Source organism: Leuciscus leuciscus, assembly GCF_965113295.1.
Source record: "Leuciscus leuciscus genome assembly, chromosome: 2".
Taxonomy (NCBI): domain Eukaryota; kingdom Metazoa; phylum Chordata; class Actinopteri; order Cypriniformes; family Leuciscidae; genus Leuciscus; species Leuciscus leuciscus.
Genome location: NC_138726.1, coordinates 55,480,241 through 55,503,371, shown reverse-complemented (window position 1 = coordinate 55,503,371; position 23,131 = coordinate 55,480,241). Strand labels below are relative to the sequence as shown.

The 23,131-nt window shown below is 40.0% G+C and overlaps 2 protein-coding genes and 1 long non-coding RNA gene across 3 annotated transcripts in view; 2 read left to right on the top strand and 1 right to left on the bottom strand.

The window, feature by feature from the left end:
- The window catches only part of LOC309493364, a 70,063-nt gene that overhangs the window by 33,523 nt on the left and 13,409 nt on the right, over positions 1–23,131 (bottom strand). The gene's annotated exons all lie outside the window — the stretch shown is intronic.
- Positions 44–8,950, top strand: ccs (copper chaperone for superoxide dismutase). Its single transcript, XM_082162439.1, has 8 exons — positions 44–189; positions 861–933; positions 1,051–1,188; positions 4,252–4,426; positions 4,664–4,724; positions 5,720–5,797; positions 6,173–6,276; positions 8,139–8,950. Exons 1-8 carry the CDS (start codon positions 166–168, stop codon positions 8,290–8,292), a joined length of 807 nt encoding a protein of 268 aa, XP_082018565.1. The 5' UTR covers positions 44–165; the 3' UTR covers positions 8,293–8,950.
- The window catches only part of actn3b (actinin alpha 3b), a 46,942-nt gene continuing 37,880 nt past the window's right edge, over positions 14,070–23,131 (top strand). Inside the window, exons 1-3 of the mRNA XM_082162340.1 lie at positions 14,070–15,863; positions 16,264–16,361; positions 17,866–19,421. Of these exons, the coding sequence (XP_082018466.1) occupies positions 19,290–19,421 (132 nt within the window). The 5' untranslated portion in view covers positions 14,070–15,863; positions 16,264–16,361; positions 17,866–19,289. The remainder of the gene's footprint in view (positions 15,864–16,263; positions 16,362–17,865; positions 19,422–23,131) is intronic.

Sequence of the window (23,131 nt, the reverse complement as noted above, 5' to 3'; positions counted from 1 at the left end):
GTTTAATCAAAGCTAATCCAAAATTAGTAAAGCCTCTCCCACATGTTCATCTGGGACTCTTATTGTGTTATTGGCATTTTGTCTTTCCTTACAAGGACTTTTATTTGATTACGTTTTCTGAACGCGGAACTTCCGCGTACGTCATTAACAGCGTGCGAACCAGAGATGGACACAAACAGAACAGCGAAGGTGAGAATAATGACTTTAAGATTAATTATTTTGAAAATAAATACTGTAATCACAATTATTTAGGGCTTTAATTACATTTATTAAATATGAAGTTATGTTAAATTGAAATTATTTTTAAAATAAGAATATCAGCAGGCCAACTGTATAATAACGTCTCTCTGTCAAGTCAAATTTACGTTCATATTAATGATTTTATCATAACGATCAGCACAGTTTCCATAACGTGTTATCTTTGATGGCTTGCGCAGTTATTTACCTCTTCGTTTTTACAAGCTGTTGTAGTCTTCGTATACTTTATTTTTATTTCGACTTATGAAACTGCCAAACACATTCAGGATTATTATATACAGACATAATTATGATTTTTAATGTCTGACATGACAGTATTCTGCACTGTGACACGCTAAACGTCATACAAAACTCATCCATGCTTCGTCTAAGTTACCATTCATGCTATATTAGTGCTATCAAATCGATTAATCGCAATAAATTGCATCTAACATAAAAGTTTGTTTACACACACACACACAATATATATATATATATATATATATATAAACACATTAACTTATGTTAGATGCGATTAATTGTGATTTGACAGCACTAATATATATACTGTATATTATTGTATTATAAATATAAATATCCACATTCATTTCCTTTTTGCACAGCTTGAGTTTGCGGTGCAGATGTCATGTGACAGCTGTGTTAATGCAGTAAAGGGTGTTTTGGAGAAAGAACCGGGTGAGTCAAGCACAACATGAAACACTTTTCTGTGTCATGAGCTATTATCTCATTCATATGTGTGTGTGTGTGTGTGTGTGTGTGTGTGTGTGTGTGTGTGTGTGTGTGTGTGTTTAGGAGTGCAGTCGGTGCAGATAAACCTGGGTAAGGAGGAGGTTCTGGTTGAAACGGCGCTCACGTCTTCACAGGTCCAGACTCTGATTGAGAGCACAGGCAGACGGGCAGTGCTGAAGGGAATGGGCAGCTCAGAATCAGGTGTGACCAGAAACACTGTTAGTGTCAAAGCACAATGAGAACCATAGACTGTAAAAACATGTGGACGTAGTGTCCGTGACGTCACCCGTAGGTTTCTGAAGAGCATTTTTGAAGCCCAAAGTGGGCGGAGCCGGCCGTCGGCCATCTTGGCAGCGCGTCACTCCCGGATAAACGAAAATAGGCAAAGAGGCGATTAGCTGAGGTGACGTGACGCTAACAGACAGAAGACAAACGGCTAGTAGTGACATCAGCGGCAATCCACCTGTCATTCAAGTGGCCACGCCCTTAATTATGCAGAACTTTATGGCTTAGTATAATTTAAACGGATGAGTTATTAAAAAAAATTCACCCCCTCACAGTCGTCATGAAGGGCAAAATAAATGTACGGTGGCCGAGAGAGCTCAACGCGCTGCAACTGAAGAAAACACATGCAAATAGAAAAACACCTGCAAATTAAGAAAACATCTTCATCAGTTTCACAACACATGTGTGCTCCAAATACTCACAACACAACCAAATACAGAAACGCGCTGCAAAAGTTCACAACACAAACAAATACAGAAACGCTCTGCAAAAGTTCACAACACAAACAAATACAGAAACGCGCTGCAAAAGTTCACAACACAACCAAACACAGAAACGCTCTGCAAAAGTTCACAACACAAACAAATACAGAAACGCTCTGCAAAAGTTCACAACACAAACAAATACAGAAACGCTCTGCAAAAGTTCACAACACAAACAAATACAGAAACGCTCTGCAAAAGTTCACAACACAAACAAATACAGAAACGCTCTGCAAAAGTTCACAACACAAACAAATACAGAAACGCTCTGCAAAAGTTCACAACACAAACAAATACAGAAACGCTCTGCAAAAGTTCACAACACAACCAAATACAGAAACGCGCTGCAAAAGTTCACAACACAAACAAATACAGAAACGCGCTGCAAAAGTTCACAACACAAACAAATACAGAAACGCTCTGCAAAAGTTCACAACACAAACAAATACAGAAACGCGCTGCAAAAGTTCACAACACAAACAAATACAGAAACGCTCTGCAAAAGTTCACAACACAAACAAATACAGAAACGCGCTGCAAAAGTTCACAACACAACCAAACACAGAAACGCTCTGCAAAAGTTCACAACACAAACAAATACAGAAACGCTCTGCAAAAGTTCACAACACAAACAAATACAGAAACGCTCTGCAAATAGAACAGAACACAACGGAAATGTTTCCGGGGAACCCAATAAGTGACGGACCCGGCTAGGACGCGCTTACAGCTGTCTACTTTTATTATTATTTAATTTTTTTGCAAAACATACAGAGATGACACGTTTATGACATACAACTTTGTATACAATATACAAAATGTATTTACAATATGTTCAATGTCATAAGAATACTAAAAAGAACAATGAGCTGAAGACTAAAATAAATAAATAAATAAAGAGAGAGAAAAAGAACATGAGGGAAAGACATTAATCTATACATCAGTTACATTGTACACATTTTGTCATGTTATGTTAAAATAAGTTTCATAAGAAATGTTAGAATGCTGCTAGGGTCCAAATATGAGACAGCAAGTTTTAGTTGAGATACTCACACACAGATATAACGCATATTTTAAAAACTTTGTTGTATAAAATGTATATTTATTTGCAACAGTTATGTTAACAGCAATAATACTATATTTCTGGTAAGAACAGCTATTCAGCTGATGGACACGTGCTGCGTTGTCATGGGAACATCCCAGGTGAAAATAATGAGGAAAATATTACGTTGTCTTTCGTTGCTCCCTTCATCAACATAATGGCACACAAGTGCCCCGCTCCCTCCAAAGTGCCCAATTCAAGGGCTCTGCCGTCTGCCCTTTTAAGAGAGTAGGGAATAGGTAAAGCCAGAGAATGTCTAATAGGAAGAGAATTGGCACTCTCTGCTTACTGCCGGTTTCTGGACTGGCTGCAGTAACACGTCTCTGTCCATGCGGGGGCGCTCACAGGACGAGTGCAGAATGAATGGAGGTCTATGGCGAAAAACCCTCAAAATCCACTTTTCTCAGGATATAATTTTTTGTCTAGTAATTTGAATGTTGTATTCGAAAGGAGATGCAAAGAAATTACACATTGCTGGGTGTTAGATTTTTTAGAGTCACTTATTTGGTTTAAAAAGTCTTTTAAAATGTCAATGACGTCAGAATGCTGACGTCATTAGCAGAATGCTAGCGTGTTATGGGCAACAACAACTCAAACTGTAAGAAATCGAAAAGAAATAAGTACTCGTTCATTCAACTTTTGACCTATAACCCATGTTGAACTTGCAAAACCTACAATAAAATCTGAGATTTCTCAACGGCAATCGGGTGAAAGAGACACATTTAGCCGTCTAGCCCCATAGACTCCCATTCAGTCTGCACTCGCCCGCGATCACCTCCAGTGGAATTCTAATGGAACTGCAACCAAGATCGATACAATGGGGCTAATAGGAAGTGCCAAGGCTCTCCGTAGACGGGCTCTGGTAAAGCTCACGAGCAATAAGCACGTCCCAGCCGTCCGTCCGTCACTTATTGGGTTCCCCGGAAACATTTCCGTTGTGTTCTGTCCTATTTGCAGCGCGTTTCTGTATTTGTTTGTGTTGTGAACTTTTGCAGCGCGTTTCTGTATTTGGTTGTGTTGTGAGTATTTGGAGCACACATGTGTTGTGAAACTGATGAAGATGTTTTCTTAATTTGCGGGTGTTTTTTCTATTTGCATGTGTTTTCTTCAGTTGCAGCGCGTTGAGCTCTCTCGGCCACCGTAGAAATGAGCTATATAGACCAAAACCACTTTTTGTACCAGGCTGTAAACACATTTTTTCTGCTGTAAAGTTGGGCATTTTAACATGGGGTTCTGTGGGAGTGACTCTCTTTTGCAGCCGGTCTCTAGTGGCCAGTCGATGAACTGCAGTTTAAGTCACTTCGGTGTTTGATTCGAGAGAGACTGGAAGGTTGCCGCTTGATGTGAACAAGCGTGAAACGGTCCTAATGCTTGTTATCTGTGTGTTGTTGTTGTCAGACCTGGGCGCTGCCGTGGCGATGGTCAGCGGGGCGGGGCTTGTGCAGGGCGTGGTCCGGTTCCTGCAGTTGTCACAGGAACGCTGTTTGATTGACGGGACGATTGACGGGCTGAAGCCCGGAGCGCACGGCCTGCATGTGCACGAGCTCGGCGACCTCACACAGGATTGCAGGAGGTATCACGACCCTTGACCTTTCACCTTTAGATCACACGGCAGTCTGTGTTTAGGAGCATGAACCCCATCCAGTCTGGTGATCATGTGTCAAACAGAAGGCGTTATTCATTAGAAATCTCTCCCTGAAACAAAACACACACTGCATTAGCTCAGAATGAAACATCTGAATGCATTGACGTTGTCCTGCTCCGTGTCTGCTGGATAATCATGATTATATGTGTGCTGTGTGTCCCTCAGCTGTGGAGATCACTTCAATCCGTTCAGGAAACCCCATGGAGCTCCTCAGGACTCAGACAGGGTACATCTACTTCATATTAGCTTCTGGACACACACAAGCCTTAAAGCCTTGGAGATTTCTAATGCTATTCACCAAGAAAAAAATTGAACACATTCTAAACTTGTTACACCCATAGACTGTAAAAAATAGGTTACACCTTATATAAACCTTATAGTTAATGAAGGTTTTTTTTGTTTTTTTTTTATCATATAGTTTATGAAGTTGACAGCTAAGCCCCGGTGTATTCTATGAGGTGTTCAAAATGTCCTAAAACTATGGTAATACTGTAGTAGAAGCAAATAATTTATTATTATATGCATTTTATTAATGTATTTATTAATAAGTAATGTGTTTTTTATTACTTATTTATATTGCTGTTGTTATTATTATTTATTAATTTACTTATTTATTTTTATATATTTTATATTTGGTTTTAATTTGATAAATACATTTAATTTATTTAATAAATAAATATATATATATATATATATATACAAATATATATATATTTATTTATTTAAATATTTAAACTGCTAATTCTGTGTAGAAAAAGCATTAATTAAAAATTAATGCTTACATTTTTTTGAATGTTTATAATATATATATTTTTTAAAACAATAACACATTTTTTGTTATTTATTTAAATAAATGTATAAGTATAAATAAATATACTTATATAAATATATTATACTTATTTATATAAATATAATAAACATTTAATTATAAAATATGATGTATTATATTCGTTTTATATAATGTATATTTTTATTTATTATATACATTTAATTTGTTTATGTATTAATAACAAATGTATTATATATATTTAATGTTTCTAATAATATTTTTAGGTTTTTTTTAAAGAAGCAATAACAGAATTTTGTATTTTCTATTGCTTTAAAAAAAAAAGTTATATATTTTTATTGCTTTATTTTTATATGTATATTGAGTAACATCGACTAAGGAAATAAGGAATATAAATGTCTGTGTTTAACGCTGTGACTCTGTGTGCTCTCTAGCATGTGGGAGATCTGGGAAACATTACGGCAGATCCCGATGGAAGAGCTTCATTCCGGCTGGAAGACTCACAGATAAAGGTAATAAAGCTGTGATCTCCAAACACAGTCCATGTTGCTCAGAGGAGCTGCCAGGTGTGTGTGTGTGTGTGTGTGTGTGTGTGTGTGTGTGTGTGTGTGTGTGTGTGTGTGTGTGTGTGTGTGTGTGTGTGTGTGTGTGTGTGTATATGAACCCTGAGGCAGAGTGCTTGGATACACATATGAGATTATCTAAAGTCTCTGTTATTGTTAATTACACTAACCTTGTTTCATGGTCACACCTCCTCTTATATCATTCAGTGTCATCTAAAAATATTCATGCACTGATTTACCAAAGCCAGTGTATATAATACTCGTGTTCATGTATGATATGCCATGCTATGATGTCACATGTTTCTCCGGCTCTCTGTTTGGCAGGTGTGGGACGTGATTGGTCGATCTCTGGTGGTGGATTCTGGGGAGGATGATTTGGGCCGTGGGAATCACCCGCTGTCCAAAATAACAGGAAACTCAGGAGAAAGGTCAGTTGATGATATCTTTATGCTTTACAGTCGTGTTTCTGGATATAAGGATGTACGTATATATCCAACTTTATACATAGAGCTGGGTCTGGGTGATAATATAGTTTACATTTAGCGACGATATAAACGATCAAACTGTTGAGATTTGCTGTATAGTATCTAATCACTTTACTCAAGTGTACTGGATGTATGTGGATAAAGTTGAATATGCTTATGTCATAAGAAACCTGCTACATTGCATTTGATTGACATGGATTTTATTAAATGGACTGACAATATAAAAATTAAAAAAAGATGTCTAGCTCTTAAACGTACAGTATGGAATTTTTCGCCACTAGGGGTCGCTAACCTATTTACAATAACAAAGGCGTAGTTTGATGACGCAACATTTGCTAAGAATTATGGATCTTGTCGTCAACGTCAAGCCGACCGATCTAATCTATGGATCTAATAATGTTTATGGATGACTGAATACATCGATGCTTTTATCATGACTGTGATATGAAGCAGTTCGGGATTGCTAAGAGACAGCTATCAGCTATCATATAAGGAATATGGACATTTCATTCTACCGAACTAACGTTACACACGAGTGCAGAATTACTACTCACAGTCACAGGTCAGTTTATTAGACAAATTAAACTTGAGAGGTAACGCAGCGTTGTTTCACTTGGTCTAACATTACACTATCACACTAAACTGCATTTGAATGTGTTGAAATGTATGTGTTAGTTTGTCTGTATGAGACTAGCAGTAAGCTAGATCAACATTAGAATAACATACAGATCATATTCTAACATTTCATCATGTTGAGCTATATAACATTGATTAGTTTTATGTAAATGTGCTCACCTGTTTAATAAAGTACATGTAGAAGCGGTCGAAGTCTCGGACGTGGAGCTCTCGTTTATATACTGTCTATGGGAGCTCTAGGCATCTCGAAAACACCGCGCTGATATTGATTCTCGTTTTAGTTCTCCTTTTGTATCCAAAGTCTGCTTGCCATGGTCCATAATGTTTGAACGAAACAACAACAGCGTGCAAATAGACATTGCGAACTACCGTCAGTCGCTTTGGTTACTATCAGAGGGCTCTGGTTCATAGCTCTGGTTGCCATGGCAGTACGAGCGGAAACCAGGGACAACGCGGATATGACGCCATTGACGGCGACAAAACGGAAATAAAGAAACGGGACGTTTCTCAAATTAAATTACAAATTTCTCCTGGTTTGAAAGTTCTTGGAAACAGTCGGGATAATGTAAGTACACAACTAAAAAATATATATTAACATAGATATAGTGATTTTTGCTATTTTTAAAGCAAAAAAGTTACATATTGTGGCTTTAACTGTCAGACTTATTAGTAATGTAACTAATATTGGGTTCTTGTGTCTGAACCAGTTTTTTATCCAGAGAAAACATGATGACAGAGATTTAAAATAAAGATGAAACACTTCTTCTAATGTCGTTATAAGCTGATTTAAAGGGATAGCTCACCCAAAAATGCATTTACTCGCCCTCATGTTGTTCCAGTCCTGTATGAGTTTCTTCTCCTGAACACAAAAAAGACATTTTGAGGAATGTGAGTGTGGCCCCATTTCCCCCTCTTCATACTATGGGACCAGCAACTGTTTGGTTACCAATATTCTTCAAAATCTTTTCTTTTGTGTTCAACAGAAGAACCTGAGGGTGAGTAAATGATGCCAGAATTTTCATTTTTGGGTGAACTATCCCTTTAAGTGAAGGTATTTCTTGCAGAAATCAAATCCCACTCTGTGCGGAGCTAATGCGCATGTTTTTCAAGTTCTTCAGTGGACTGTGTGTGTGTTTGCTTAGTGTCCGCTCTCTCTCTCTCTCTCTCAGGCTGGCATGTGGAATCATTGCTCGATCGGCCGGCTTGTTTCAGAACCCTAAACAGATTTGTGCCTGTGATGGTGTGACCCTGTGGGAGGAGAGAGATCGGCCCATCGCTGGGAAAGGACGGAGAGTCACCGACACGCCGGCGGCTCATCTGTAATGGGTCGAGCATGCGTCCTTCACACACGTCAAGGAATACAGATGGACATCAAGCACAGATATGAGGAAGGAACGAGATAAGAGACCAAAAACGTGCCTGTCTGAAGCTGTCGTGAATGTATGTTCAGGTTGAGATGAGATTCTGATGCCACAAATACAGAAATCAAACCATGTGTAATGATGTAGATGTTGTGGATATATAGCTGAATATCATAGTTATGATTCATTCCGTTATGCTTTAGTTCGTCTGATTTTACACACAGCTGCTGGAACTTCCAAATCAAAGTTTAAACTTCGAAAAAAAGTTAAACAAATATTTGTATATACGATGAGTGATTAAAAAAAACTTGAATGTGTTTCAATGGGGCGATTTGTAAGCATTTTCAAAAAATCTTCAGCACTTCTGTAACAATCACTTTAAAATGAATATCCCATTGGCCTAAACTGACCTAAAGTGTCATCATTTATTAATTGTTGTATTGTTTGTAATGTTTTTGTTTTTTTTACTATTGTTGTACAGATAAAGAAATATAATACAAATATATAAAGCACGTGTAATAATGTTCCCACTAACAAAAACGACATTAGTGCTGTGATGGGGTTTTTTTTTTACATATTTGATCCCAATAAAAAACAAGCATCTGTTTTGCCCAAAACAAGCCCAAATCATTCATTTATTGTGGTAAAAAAAACTGACTGTATTCTTATTTATGAAAAAACAATCCAAAGTTGCTTACAGTGCATGCATATCAGATTCAGAGAATTTAACTAAACTGAAACCAGCAACAAATCTATGATTTAAAGAATTCTGTGGTTGGTGCATTTAAAATACTTTAGTGCAAGGTCTCTGCTTGCTTCCAGTTAAGTTTTGTTAAATTCCTGTTTACAATGAAAACACAAAAATGATGCATCGTGTACATGCAATGGAGATGCACGCGCAGTGTGTGTGTGTGTGTGTGTGTGTGTGTGTGTGTGTGTGTGTGTGTGTGTGTGTGTGTGTGTGTGAATGCATCAGCACGCGCTCACTCAGTCCTCTGCTGAAGAATGAGAGCGTTTCTAAAGAACGGAAGTGGACCGACCATTTTGAAACCCCGCACCGCTTAGGTAAGATGGAAGATTTTTTCCTCTCTATATTTGTTTATGTTTTAAGCAATTCCATAATTCATCATATAGAACCAATAGGTGCCGATTGCCAATGAAACACGGAATGATGTAGCCGAGCTCGCGGTGTGATTTATAGAGAAACGCAGAGGGTTTTGGGGGGCGCGGGGACACTCCAAAAAAAAATCCTCCCTTAAATGAGTCATCTAGAGATTTATTTTGGAAAGAATGATAGAAAAATGCACGCAATAATTTACAATGAAAATATAAAACTATGTAGTTGTATCGCGGACGTTTGTGGTGTTGATGACGGAAGAGATTGTGAGTGTTTTGTAAACATCTGGTGTCAGAAATGTTACATTCAGTAAATCAGTCGACACGCGCTACTCGTGTTGTTGACGCCGGAGCGCTATAAAGGGAACGGCGAGTCAGCGTTTCTCACACATTTATACATTTAAAAATGGGTTTGAAGGATGTGTCCGGACTAGAACAAAACAGCTATCCTTTAGTGTGATGTTCGTGTGTTTGTTCCGTGAGCTGTTAGATTGAGGAAGTGAACGTGTTTACTCTGCGTCACCAGATTACTGTGGCTTTGTGACTGCAACTGCAACACATTCTTTTCATTAAATGCTGAATAAATTTTTCATCGATCGATATATAAAAAAAATGTGTGTGTGCCGAATAATGTTATGTTGTTAATGTGTTAGGACTAAGTTTGATTGTGATATGTATTTTTTAATATTATTTAATATTTATGACAAACATGGTGTCATCTGTTACTTAGGACTTTTGTCACACAAACAACATCGAATTAACATATGATGTTGTTTTCGCTAAGGACCCTCTCCCCACCTTTATAAATCTATACAAGTTTTCCCCAATTAATGGGAAATAATACTAACATTAAGGTACAAAACGATATGTTGTTGTTGTTTTGGGGACATGTCTGAAAACCATGGTATTACCATTAGGAATGCACAATATATCGGCCACTATATCGGTATCGGCTTATAAATGTCCATTTTTAATATTATCGTTATCGGCCTGATAAGAAAATTTGGCCAATTGTCTTAAAGCCGATAAAAATTTATTATTTCCATCAGCTGAGAACTTCGGCTGTTCACCATTATGTTTTTGAATTGCTTGAAATATGATTCGAATCACTTCAAAAAGGAAAATACAGTTAAGTGCAACATGCAAACTTAAACTTAACTTAAACTTAACTTAGCAAGTCTGTCATATAGCCTAGGCTACATTAGAGAACATCATTATAATTGTGTGCTTGTGACATGGATTTAAGGGTAAGAGTTTTTGTAATCAGGCTCGAAAATTATATAAAAATTTGCATCGATTTATTATGAATATATCAGTTATCGGTTGTCAAATATAAATAATTGTCGGTTATCATAACGGCCAAAATTTTCATACTTGTTTTCATCCATAATTACCATAGAATTACCTTGGTATTGTATGAAGAACTTGAGTAAGAAAATCATTCACGATCACAAACATCATGGTATTTATTTCAGAGTATAAGACTGTGAATGGAATAATAATTAATATCTGATGTCATCACTGTCCCATTTTGTAAGGGGATACTTACCCCTCACTTTTCAAATTGTACTTACACATGCTTTTATGTCCTTGGCTGATGTGTCAAAATTGTCTTTTACTCATTTCAGCACAATGGATAAGGGCCACACGGTTAAGCTCTTCGTAGGGAATCTGGCCCTGGATACCACGCAAGAAGAACTGTCAGCCATCTTTGAGTCATACGGCCAGGTTGTTAGCTGTAGCGTTTTGAGGCAGTTTGCTTTCGTACACCTTCAAGGAGAGGGCGCTGCTGAACGTGCCATTCGGGAGCTCAATGGCCGAGAGTTCAAAGGTCGTAACCTCGTGGTCGAGGAGTCCAGAGGACGCCCACTCCACTCGACGAAGGTGTTTGTGGGTAATCTGAGTAGTATGTGCACCACAGAAGACCTCCAGGAGCTGTTTCAGACCTTTGGGAAAGTTTTGGAGTGTGATAAGGTGAAAGGTAAGAGAGTAGTTGCAAAACACCGACCCCCAACCCTGCTCATGGAGGGCTACTATCCTTCAGAGTTCAGCTACAACCCTAATCAAACTCACCTGAGGTGCTCAGGACTACTTCAAAGGCTACGTTCACACTGTCAGTCCAAATCCGATTATTTGTGTTTCCGATTGGAATCTGATCTAAAATGATAGATAGGTATCGCAACTGTTCAGATCCGATTTGTGTTTGACTTTAGTTCTATGGCAGTGACGTTGTGTTGGTAGGCATACGCCAAAAAACAACAACAACCGCAACATGGAGGGGTTTGCAATAGAGATGTTGTCTTATTTCAATCTTACAACATGGACATGTGTAGCTGTGCACTGGAGAATGCGTCTTCTGAGGCTTTTTTCTGCGCTGTCGTCTCCGCCAGTTTCAAAATATGTCTCCGTTATATTATCATTTTCTGCTCGTCCGACACTGCAACAACACAGCATTGTTTTGGCAGCGACTTTCAGCATGTTTACTATAACAACGTCTTGACGTTTACATTTTACGTGGCGTGAGAGTCACATAAACCACGCAAAATCCGATCAGAGCGGTCAGACTGTAATGCATTTCATGTGATTTTCTTTTTTGCTGTTCACATTAGCTAATTCTGACCGGATTTTCAATCGGATATGCACAAAAATCGGATTTGGACTGACAGTCTGAACGTAGCTAAAATAACAGGCAGATGTGTCAGACCAAGGTTGCAACTGAAGTCTGCAGTAAGGAATCTCTTCAGGAGCTGGGTTGGCTTCCCCTGATTTAAAGTGTGGGTAATCCTGAATAATAACACCCCTGTCTTCTCCTTTATTAGGTTATGCTTTTGTACATATGGAGAACAAGGAAGATGCGCTGCAGGCTATTGAGGCTTTGCACGGGACCTCTTTCAAAGGACGACCACTTTCCGTGGAGCTGTCCAAAGTTCAGCCAAGCAAGCAGGCTCCAACTGGGAAAATCCCATGTGTGAGCTGCGGAAAACAGGGTCACTATGCAGGTGAATGCCCAGCTGGGAAGCCCACCCTGGAGCAGTACCAGAGCCAAGCAGCCGTGTTAGCAGCTGCCGCTGCCGCCGCCGCCGGCCTCCCGCTACAGGTTCAACAGAGCGTCCACAATTCGGTATACAACACCTCAACTTTTGACCCCACCTATGCTGCTTTGACTGGACTTACCGCTGCTGGTGCAAGAGCTGAAGGTGGAACCGCGGTGGCACCCGCCGTCTATGGAGCACTAGCTAGTCAAGTGTACGGTACGGTTGCCAATCAGCTCTACGGTGGGACAGTTGCAAATCAGGCTCTCAACAACAGTGCTGCTGCAGCTGCCGCACAGATGTATGGCTCCGTTAACCCAGCTTTCTATGGGCAGATGACGAGTGGCGCAGTCGCAGCCGCCGCCGCAGCCGCCGCTGCATACGGTCAACAGGTTTACACGCCCGCCATGGCAAATCAAGTGTTTCTAACTGCAGCACCGAGCATGGAGGTACCAGGAGGTACTGCTGTTAACCCAGCTTATACGGTAGCACCGGCTCTCTACAGCACGTCCCCGGCTTACGGGGCTCTTGGGGCAGCTGACACCGCAGCTTTCTTTGAGGCAGCAAGGGCACACTACTTTGCACAAGGACAGCAAGTGCTAGCTGAACAGCAACAAGCTAGCTCAAAGTCTGGCGAGAGGGACCGGAGTCCACTAAGAAGATCTGCCCCACTTCTGCCTGACCCTGTTATGAAACCATTTATGTATCAGAGGGCCAAGCGCAGAGCCTTGTTGCCCACACCTGCAGGTCGAGAGGAAGCCGCCGCACAGGAGGAAGACCCTATCGCCAGGTGAGTTGTCAATTAAATTATGTAATTGAAATTATTTCAATTAAAGACACATAAGCCGCGTTTCCACCGATATTATCTGGAAAAATTTGTCCCAGGAACTCCTACTTTGAAAAAGTAGTACCCCCGCAAGTAGGGATTTTCAGAGCGGGAAATATTTACCCAGAACTTCATTTAGACCCTGGTTCCTGCGGTGGAAACACACGGAGTACCACCCCAAAGTCCCTAGTTCCTGGTGAAAGTTTCTGCGGTGGAAACGCGGCTATAATAAACAATTACAGCAAAAGTTTGTACATTTCAAAATGTTGGCTGTTTTAGTTCCGATTTACAGTGGCAGTGATGTGTGTGTGTGTGTGTGTGTATGTGTGTAAATGTGTTTCTGTGTCTGTCCCTGTCTAATGGTGTATACATTCGTTTGTATATGCATGGTTTCTGTCTCTCTTTTCCTGTCTGGGTGGATGTGCATGTGTGTTTTCTCTCCTCCATTTCTCACAGGTATTATGCGGAATACTACCAGCAGTACCAGCAGCTGCAGCAATACCAACAATACCAACAATACCAGTATGCGTATCCACCTCCCAACCACCTTGCAGCAATGTCCGCGCTGCAGGCTTTGCCCGGTGTCCCGGCTCAGCAGGTGGCAACGCTCGAGTCCCTCAGGCCAGTCCTGCCCGCCGCCTCCGTGCCTGCCATCGCAATGGCAACACCTCGCGTGTATGAGCCACCGCCGATACCGCCGTCGCACAAGGAGCCCCTCCTCCGCCGCCCCGAACTCGCCCTACACACCCCTGAAACACCCTTCCGATAGTGTGCTCCACGTCCTCTCTGCCTCTCCTTTCCTTGTGCTGCAAGTGTGTGTGTGTCAGAAAGAAGCCACAGGTGTATGTTTGACGTGTGTGCTTGGGTTTAAGACGGTGGCTGTGTCAGTTTTAACTATAGACTGGAGTCTCTAACCTTGGTTCTGATCTCACACACACACCCAGTGTAGTCAGGGCTTGAAAAGGGAAACTGCATGCTCTCATTCCTGCACACTAAACCAATATAACACATTGTCTGTTTAAAGAAACCTTCAATCTAATAGCCAGTTAGTTTTGAGGGGTAGATTAGGCACTAGCCATGATGCTTTTTAACTTTTATATTAAGTGTTTGTAGCCTATGAATGAATACTGGACTTGATATTTTTAAATATTGCTTGATTATTATAGTTATATGAACCAGTTTACACACTCATTTAGTTAAGATGTTAGATTTCAGTGCATTTCAAGAACATTTAAATAAGTTGAATGTATGTTTACTCCAAAGGTGTGTGAAGTGTAGGACCAGGGTTGGAAAAGTATTTCACATGTCTTTGTGTGTTTCTTGTTTTTCTCTGGGACTGGTGTAGCGTGTATGCTTTCCATTGGTTGACACAACAGGAAGGCACATGTGAACAGGGAAGCGACCTCGACCCACACGCACATATATACGCATCCCTTACACCTCAGATGGGAGAAAATTTAGTGATGACCTTTAACCCCACCCTTCCATCCCTGTCCACCCATCCTGAAAGCTGAAAGACACTGTGACTTCTCTCCCCTCCAACTTTGATGTAGCTACTTCCGTAGATATGGTGATGTATGGGCAGCCAATCAGAGGAAGGTTTAGCTAGTCAGCCTTAGCTGGGATCTGTCTTATGGGAGCATCTCTATGCTCGCCAACTTAACTGCCAAGATGCATTGTAGAATCTGTTTTTGTAAGTGTCTTTTATTATTGCTATCATGTTTTTATAAAAAGTGACAAGGGACTCGCATATCATTTTAAAGAGAAATACTCTGCTTAATTTTTAACTTTTGTTTACAGCTATAAGAGAGACGAAATGTTCTTTCTTGTGGCTTTTTTCCACAATGATTGTTTATAGCCAAAATTATCTTTTTCTAGAGAAAAAAAACCCGCCAAAATCATGAGTGGCCTATGATTCATATGCCTTAGTAGTGAAATGTATTCAAGTTTGCTATTTTTTTATCTGTAGTCTTAAAATGTGAAACTGGATTAAGGCTACACGAAAGTGCTGTATTTTCTGTGGTGCTGTGATTTGGGATTAAATGAAATTGGGAGATTCCTATCAGTTTCTTTCAGTCTTCCTGCTCATTTCGCTGCTGCAACTCCATAGATGACCCTCACTGCATCTCTCTCCATCTTTCTTTGCATCTGCCTCTCATTTAGTGACAGTATTTCATTTGTTTACCGTGCCCCTGTTCGCACCTACGTGCTGAGGATGCCAGTGTGTGAATGTGATCTTAGAAAACGTTTTGCATTGACATTCATGTTTGTAGTTTACGGTAACTGTTTTTGCCACAAGTGTTCTCAGAAGAGAAGACTTAAAGATCTGTACACGATCTTTACTGACTATAACACGCCTTCAAAAAATAAAGAGCCTGCCTGATCATTTACAGAGGAAACTCGAGAGCTTTTGCTTGGAGCTTTAGCAATTCTTGCCTTTTGATGTTTCATGATTGTTTTTCCTTTGTGAAACGACCAGACTCGTATGAATCGGAGCCCCGAAAAGAAGCTAAAGGACTAGAGACTGATCCCAATCTCACCCCTGTCACTATGGATGGGGTAAGTCTGGGGGCAACCCCACTCTATACCCCCCCAGCTGCACACACCATCCCAAACCCCTTCCCCAGGAGCAGCAAAATCTTCAGCCCAGCTTTTGGTACTTTTTAACCACCCATAGTCCCATGCAGCTTCTTTAACAGGAGTGTGGCACGATGATGACTATGCTTTTATGACGCAAGCATACTGTAAAACATGTTCATGTGCGAGTGTCAGGAGGCACCTACACTTTAAAACCATTTTACAATTCCTTTTCTGGTATTTGTACGTAATTCAAGATATCTCCCACAAGGCTTCGCTCGCATCTGCTTCCATTGTGCATGTTTCTTTTTTGTTTTCTTGTTTCAACCCCCCCCCCTCAAAAAACAAACGCTTTCTGATGTGACTGTTCCAACTTAACTAGGTCCCTAAGGAACTGTGGACACCATACGCAGTGCTGGTTTGAGGGGAAGAAAGTTAGCGTCTCGCAATGATCGAGAAGGTCTCTCTGACTCCATTCAGGTAAACGCACTGCGCCTCGCCCCCTTTCTACCTGTCGTCCTCCCCGATAGCGTTTGCGCCTGACCGTGTATCCGCTGTATTTCTCCTCCTCACCACCACCCCACCCCTCTTGTAGATTCCTCACCTCTCGTCACCATTGCTATACCCAATGGGTTTCTCTAAACACCAGTGTTATACTACTATCTGTCACTGGCAAAAGGGGTGGCGGCGGGGGTGACTATTTACTGCTTCGGTGGTTAGTGTGTCTCGGTAATGGCTTTTGGTGCTTGGTGCTCTAATAATTGATCTTGGTTTAGCTTCGGAGAGAATGTGGATAAAAGCGGTTGAATGAATGGAATTATTAGTCAGTGCATTAAAGACTGCTTTAAATAACCGTGGCTTACGTAAGGCTGGCTGATAAAGGTGCGTGACAAAGGTGAGTGCTTGTGAGTCACTTGAAGGCTTGGCAGATGTGGACCTTGCTCAAGAGTTCCTCCAATATCGTCGACCTCACCTGGCCCTCTTCCATGTGCCTTTTTAGTTTGTTTATTTGATTTAACCCCTGCCCCCCCAGGCTTCCTCGAGTCGTCTCGCCGTTAACGCCCAGCTCACCGCCGCCCTCGCCGCATCCCCAGTTGTTACGTTTGTTCAGTGTTAACCACTGCTTGAACGCATCCCCGAAAGCTCTGTGACTAGATACGAGGCACTGGCCAGGATTTTATTCGCAAGACTCTCATTTGGACTCAGTGACACTTGGCAACCCTTATCTTGGAGGGCAGTGCTTGACTTTGATAAATTGCTGAGTCAAAACCCAGCAAGTCATTCTTACAATAAACCTCTGCTTTTGCCTCCGAGATTGACAGTAGGCAAAGTCATCCCAAATAGGTAGGGGTTTACCCCATTTTAATTTTTTTATTTTTTTTTTTTTTTTGGTCAGATTAAAAAAACATGTTAATCTGAAAGCTACATTGTGTTACCTGTTCAAATGAGAGTCTGATATGGTGTTTGTGTTTGAAATAGCTGAATGTACGATTTAGATTACATACCTGGTAGGAGAATGTCCTATAAAACAAGTGGCTTTAGAAGGGGGGGACCACTGCTGAACCTGAGCTGCCTGAGGGCTACTTACAGGACCTTTCCTCCAGAGGGAGCATGATAGTTAAGTTTGGTTTATCTCACTAGAAGGTGCTGTTGTTCTTGATTTTACAGCCACATGAGGTGATGATTCTTCTTTCCTATACCAAAACATGCCAAGACATGTAGCATCTTCACATGCATTGTCACACACATCTCTGCATTGCTATTTGTGTCTACGGAAGCAAGTCCATAGTGGCTATTTACCTTTGCCTGTAGAAACGATGGACTAAGGACTAGATTACCTCAATTTTAGATCTTATTCTGGAGGATGAGGAAATGTCCATTACCTGAAATAAGATATATCTGTTATTCATAGTCAGAGTAACCATGATACTCCCTATGTCAGTGGTATGAAGATCTTTGACATGCAGATATTTGTGGTTGACAGATTTCTGTGATGTCTGTGGCATTCGTTAATGATGACAGATGTCTGTGGCAGATAGATACCTATCGGTGTTTGAGAAGAACCTTCCATTCAGGATCTCAGCTCTGTAATATCAAAAGAATCCCTCACCTTCTCCAACATACTCTTCCAGCTTAAGTCTCTTTGACTCTAGATGGTATACGCTCCACATTTTCCATGGATAACAGAATGCTCTCTCCGTCTACTTTCTCCCTAGATATCGTCACCCTTCTTGCACAAACTGGACGATAACAATAACACAACTTCTAGCGTTTGTGTCCCATTTATTTTTAGAATTCTATAGTATTTTCCTTTGTTTTTTATTTTTAGGGATCTTTTTTTAAACCCTTTTTAAGGACAACCCCTACTGAGTGTAAAGGAAACTCCAGTACTGATTTTTATAACTCATGTATGAAACGAGAATTATTTCTATTGCAGGTGATGGGAAATGAGCTGGTCGTACTGTTTTTATCACCTTCTAATGAATATGTGCATGACTTGTTAATGTGTGTATATTGCAAAAACCTTGCGACTGGTAAAGTGTACTCTCCTACACCAGCTTCTGCATGAACACTGATTGGCATCGCATGCTTACTGCAATAAACTAGTACTACGACAGCATATGTTATGTTGTGCTCATTTACTTGTCATTATTGTTACGAATGATTTAGTTTTCTTGTTTAGGAAGTACATGATTGCTTGCAAAACAATCTCTTAATGTTATTTTCTGAAGTAGTTTTTTCCATAAGAGTTCTTTCCTTTGAATTGTTCTTCTAACGTATTACAGACTTGTTTATGTTTGATCTAAATGAGACAGAAGCACAACTGTTTAATGTATAGCAAAGGTACAGGCATTACTTTTTATTACAGGGGAAACAATCTGAACAGGCCTGGGAACTGCTTGTGCCCCTTTTTTCAATGCATAATAGTTAGCTGGATGCATTTAAACTGGCCCCAGAACTGTTACTTGGATAAGAATAAAGACTAAAGCCAAGGACAACAGGTGTTCTTAGCAAAGTGGAGGGCACCAGTAGGCGTGTGTGAGGTCTTTCCCATGCCCTTCACTAAAAGAGCCTCCAGTAATTGGTCCCAGTGCACAGTCTGTCCCGCCTCTCACACCTTTTAGGTAGCATAACCCGACACCCACTCGACTAGTTCTCTTATTTATTGGGGTGCAGTCACGTGTGCTACTTTTGACCAGGATAGTAGCACTGGGCAGCAGAAGTTCTGCTCGCACCTCCACAAAGGCACCTCAGACGAGTGGAGTCTGGCCTCTTCCTCCACGGTCATACAAGTACACACTGAGCGGGGGTTTCTCCTCTAACGCACGGACAGGATTGTTAGTTTACAACCTAAGGCTCAAGGGACATAACTTCTAATATTAGGGGTTAGAGGGATAAGAGTAAAAGATGGCGACTATTGTTGAGACACAGGTGCAGTATAACAACACCTACATGACTACGGAAGAGTACATGATTCAGGAGGACACCTGGGACAGGGACCTTCTGCTGGACCCTGCCTGGGAGAAACAGCAGAGGAAGGTATGTTCATGGGAATGTTCTGAAAATCACTGAAACATGATCAATTCACATTGAGGGGGATTTTTTTTGTATTTACCATTTGTATAACTTTACCATGGTAACCGTACATTCCATCAAAATACAAGTTATCTTTCATATAATGAAAATTAATAAATCACAAAATTTGTGTATCACACCGTTTGAATCTTTGTATGATTTTATAGTAGCAATATGTGTAGTAATTTTGGTGTAAATTAAAGCCATCATATCTTTATTAGGCTATACCTTATTATATTTCTAATTGTGGTAACCAGCTTTTGCTAAAATGCTGTCAGTACAGTAATTGTTAATAATATGGTCTCAAAATAATGAAGATGCTGAAAAGTTTACTAAATTGCCTTGAGGAAATCCTGTATTAATTTAATATGTTTTATCTATTTATTTTGCCATAGTAAGAATACATGTAGTGACTATATGATTACCATGTCAAATTTGAAGTAAATATGGTAGCCTACTAAACTTACTGTACAACGCTTACATACGATTTAAGAACATTTAACATCGATTCGACCTGACAAGCGAGTTTACATGATGTGCAGCTGTTGGTTTCATTCGCAGTTTTCCTCAGTGTTGTCTTCCCACATCCCCGCCCTTCTCATTCAGTTTGTAGCTAATTTTATTCGGTCTTCGTGTTTTATATGAGCCTATAAATAAACCCGTGTTCATGATCGCAATAACGAACATGAACAAAAGTTGTAAAATCACCTCACAGAAAAGCGCGCGTAACTTTAACGCATTCTGTGGAAACACGGTCTTTTTAAACCTACCTGTGCCTTTAACGATTAAATCGTCGCTCTTTATTGTGACCCCGTCCTTTGTGTGTGAAGGTAGAGAAGTTAGGTAGATGAAGTTTTTGAAGATCATCTGGCTGACAGAAATGACAGGTGACGTTTAATAGCCGTCAGGGGAGCTCGTGCCACGGTCTCAGGTGACGTCAGCTAAGAACCACTGATTGATCTCTGCAAACCACAGATTTGTGGTGTCAGGCACGGATACGTTTGTTAAGACAGAAATAGACCCTTTTAATTCACAAGTTGCCTTATTTTCAGATGCTTTACTTTACTCTTATAGTGGGATATTTTATTATTATGATAATTATTATTATTTTAAATATGGTAATTGCTGGCAATGTGTACCTCTTTTTAATAAGGCCATGGCCATTATTCTTAACTGTCTTAAATATTTTATTGAAGAAATGTTTTTGCAAGAAAAGACCTTGATAATAATGTAGAAAAGCAATTGCATGTGCAGTACTCTCAATAAAGGTGTCTCACCAACACTTGTGGGATGTTGGCTAGACCTGACAAAGCTGAAAGACTTCAACAGATGGTGTGCGAGCAAGAGAAGTGCAAGGAGGGTTCATTTCAGTCTGTGAATAAACATGCCCTAAAAATACTCCTGAACCTTGCTGCCCCATCTCCCGTATTCCTCCTTCGCTCCCTCCATTCTTAAGGCCGTCTTTTCTGAGCTCCTTTTGCCTGTGCAGTTGCTCCCTCTTTATTCAACAGCTCTCAAAAACTGCACCATGTCACTTGTCACTATTTTAATAGTGGCGCACATTTTCAAGGTGCCCATGGTGGTGTAGCATAGCCATCACCTCAGACCTGAAGTAATCAATGGACTACATGTGTCAATACTTGTTTTCTGTCCCTCAACTAAAAAGGGTATTTTAAAGGGGTAGTTCAACACAAATTTTAATTCTGTCATTCTTTACTCACCCTCATGTCGTTCCAATCTCTTAAGACTTTCCTGCATCTTCGGAACACAAATCAAAATCTTTTAGCTGAAATCCCGAGAGCATTCTGTCCATCCATTGACAGATACGCAACTAAAACTTTGACACCTCAAAAAGTTAAAGAGATCGTAAAACGAATCCATATGAATTTAGTGGTTTAGTCCAGATTTTCTTAAGAGACTCGATTGCTTTATGTGATGAACAAATTGAATTTGGGCTTTTATTCACATATAAACATTGTGTAACACGAGAATGAACCTCATTGGTTCTCGTACGTCAAGCAAACGTGTTTGAGCTTCGGTTTACCACAAGTTATGTGTGAGTTGATGAATGTTTATATGTGAATAAGTTGTTCATCACATAAAGCGATAAAGTCTCTTCAGAGAGTTTGGACTAAACCGTTTAATTCATATGGATTAGTCAAAGTGGTAGTTGCGAAGCTGTCAATGGAGGGACAGAAATCTTTCAGATTTCATCAAAAAGATCTTAATTTGTGTCCGAAGATGAACGAAAGTCTTATGGGCTTGGACCGACAGGGTGTGTAATGGATGTCATAATTTTAATTTTTGGGTGAACTACCCCTTTAAGAGCCACTTTTTGCAATTCAGTCAAGATATTTTATTTCTCTTGTGGAGATAATAACATGCCCACTATAGTGCCCCCTGGAAGATGTAACTTTTTTTTAATAAATGTATAAAAAGCTGAATAAATGATGCAAGTCTGATTACAGTAAGGTTCTTAAAAAAGATAATATAAGCTTTTAACTTGATGATTGCAATGAAGAAAAGCTTCAGATCAGCCTATTAGATGGGTTTAAGACTTGAGTCCATGGCAGAGAGTCTTTAAAACATCCTCAGGCATGTAGGATCAGCATAAGGAGCTGATATCACGGCGTAAATATAGAAAGTGCATCATTTTGCAATGAAACGAATATGGGGGTTGTGTGGGGGTGGGGGTTCTGCACCTGTTCTAGCGCACATATCAGAAGCCCCAGTAATACAGCGATTGTCAACATGCTGTTTCATCTGATATCTGTCAAAAGGCAGCAGAAAATAGACAAATTGTTTCTAAGCGTCGTTCTGCTGTTGACTAATAAATTCTGTATTTAAATTCTCTCACAATCTGGCTTTAAATAGCTGACATCCCACCGCCCGGTATCCTGACGGCTGCTCTTAAATAGCATCCATCAGTGAAAGAATCCGAGAGAAGCGTCTTAGTGCTGCCATCTAGAGGGACATACAGTTATGGGAAATCTCCCATAGCGGATTACAAAAGTAGAAGGTTTTTTTACAACATTTAAATTAAATCTAAGTTTTAAGACAGTTTGTTGTTTCTGGCTGTTGCTAGCTATTGCTAATGTGGCTAAACTATCAACTTCACTGTTATGTTTAGCCACATTAGCACATCCTTGCTAAATAGCGTATCTGGGATTTTGAAATAATTGAAAGACATTTAGTCTTTTTTGATTGAAATATTGTCTTTTAGCTCCTTTAAGCATAAGAAGATGCATCTGATATAGTGTTAAGGTTAGGGTTAGGCTTGTTTTATGCTTAGAACAGGATAATGTGGTATTTTTGCTAATGTTTTGTAGGTAAAATGACAGTAGGCTTAGCAATATTTGAGTGTTCTGGTGATCCCTTATTTTGTTTTTCATTTCTCCTCTTAAGTCTCTTAAAAACTGTTGTGGGTTAAATTTGCAATGACTCTCATTGTATTTTCACAGCATTTCTGGTTTAATCTCGTTAGCAAAAATGACGATAGAGACGTACGTCCTGCAAATCAGTTTTTAAAACTACATTTCAATGCTAGTAGCCCTCAAAAATGTTTAATGTTTCTCTGCGAAAAACAAAACAAAAACAATGTAAATATTGTCCGTGACTGTTTATTGGTATATAAATAAATCCAATTACACATTCTTCCTTGTGTTCATTTAGTG

Excerpts from the sequence above, each read along its gene's own strand:
- ccs (XM_082162439.1), top strand. The coding sequence starts at position 166 with ATGGACACAAACAGAACAGCGAAG. Across the intron at positions 4,427-4,663 it reads CTCACACAGGATTGCAGGAG|CTGTGGAGATCACTTCAATC; the intron begins GTATCACGACCC and ends TGTGTCCCTCAG. Across the intron at positions 4,725-5,719 it reads CTCCTCAGGACTCAGACAGG|CATGTGGGAGATCTGGGAAA; the intron begins GTACATCTACTT and ends TGTGCTCTCTAG.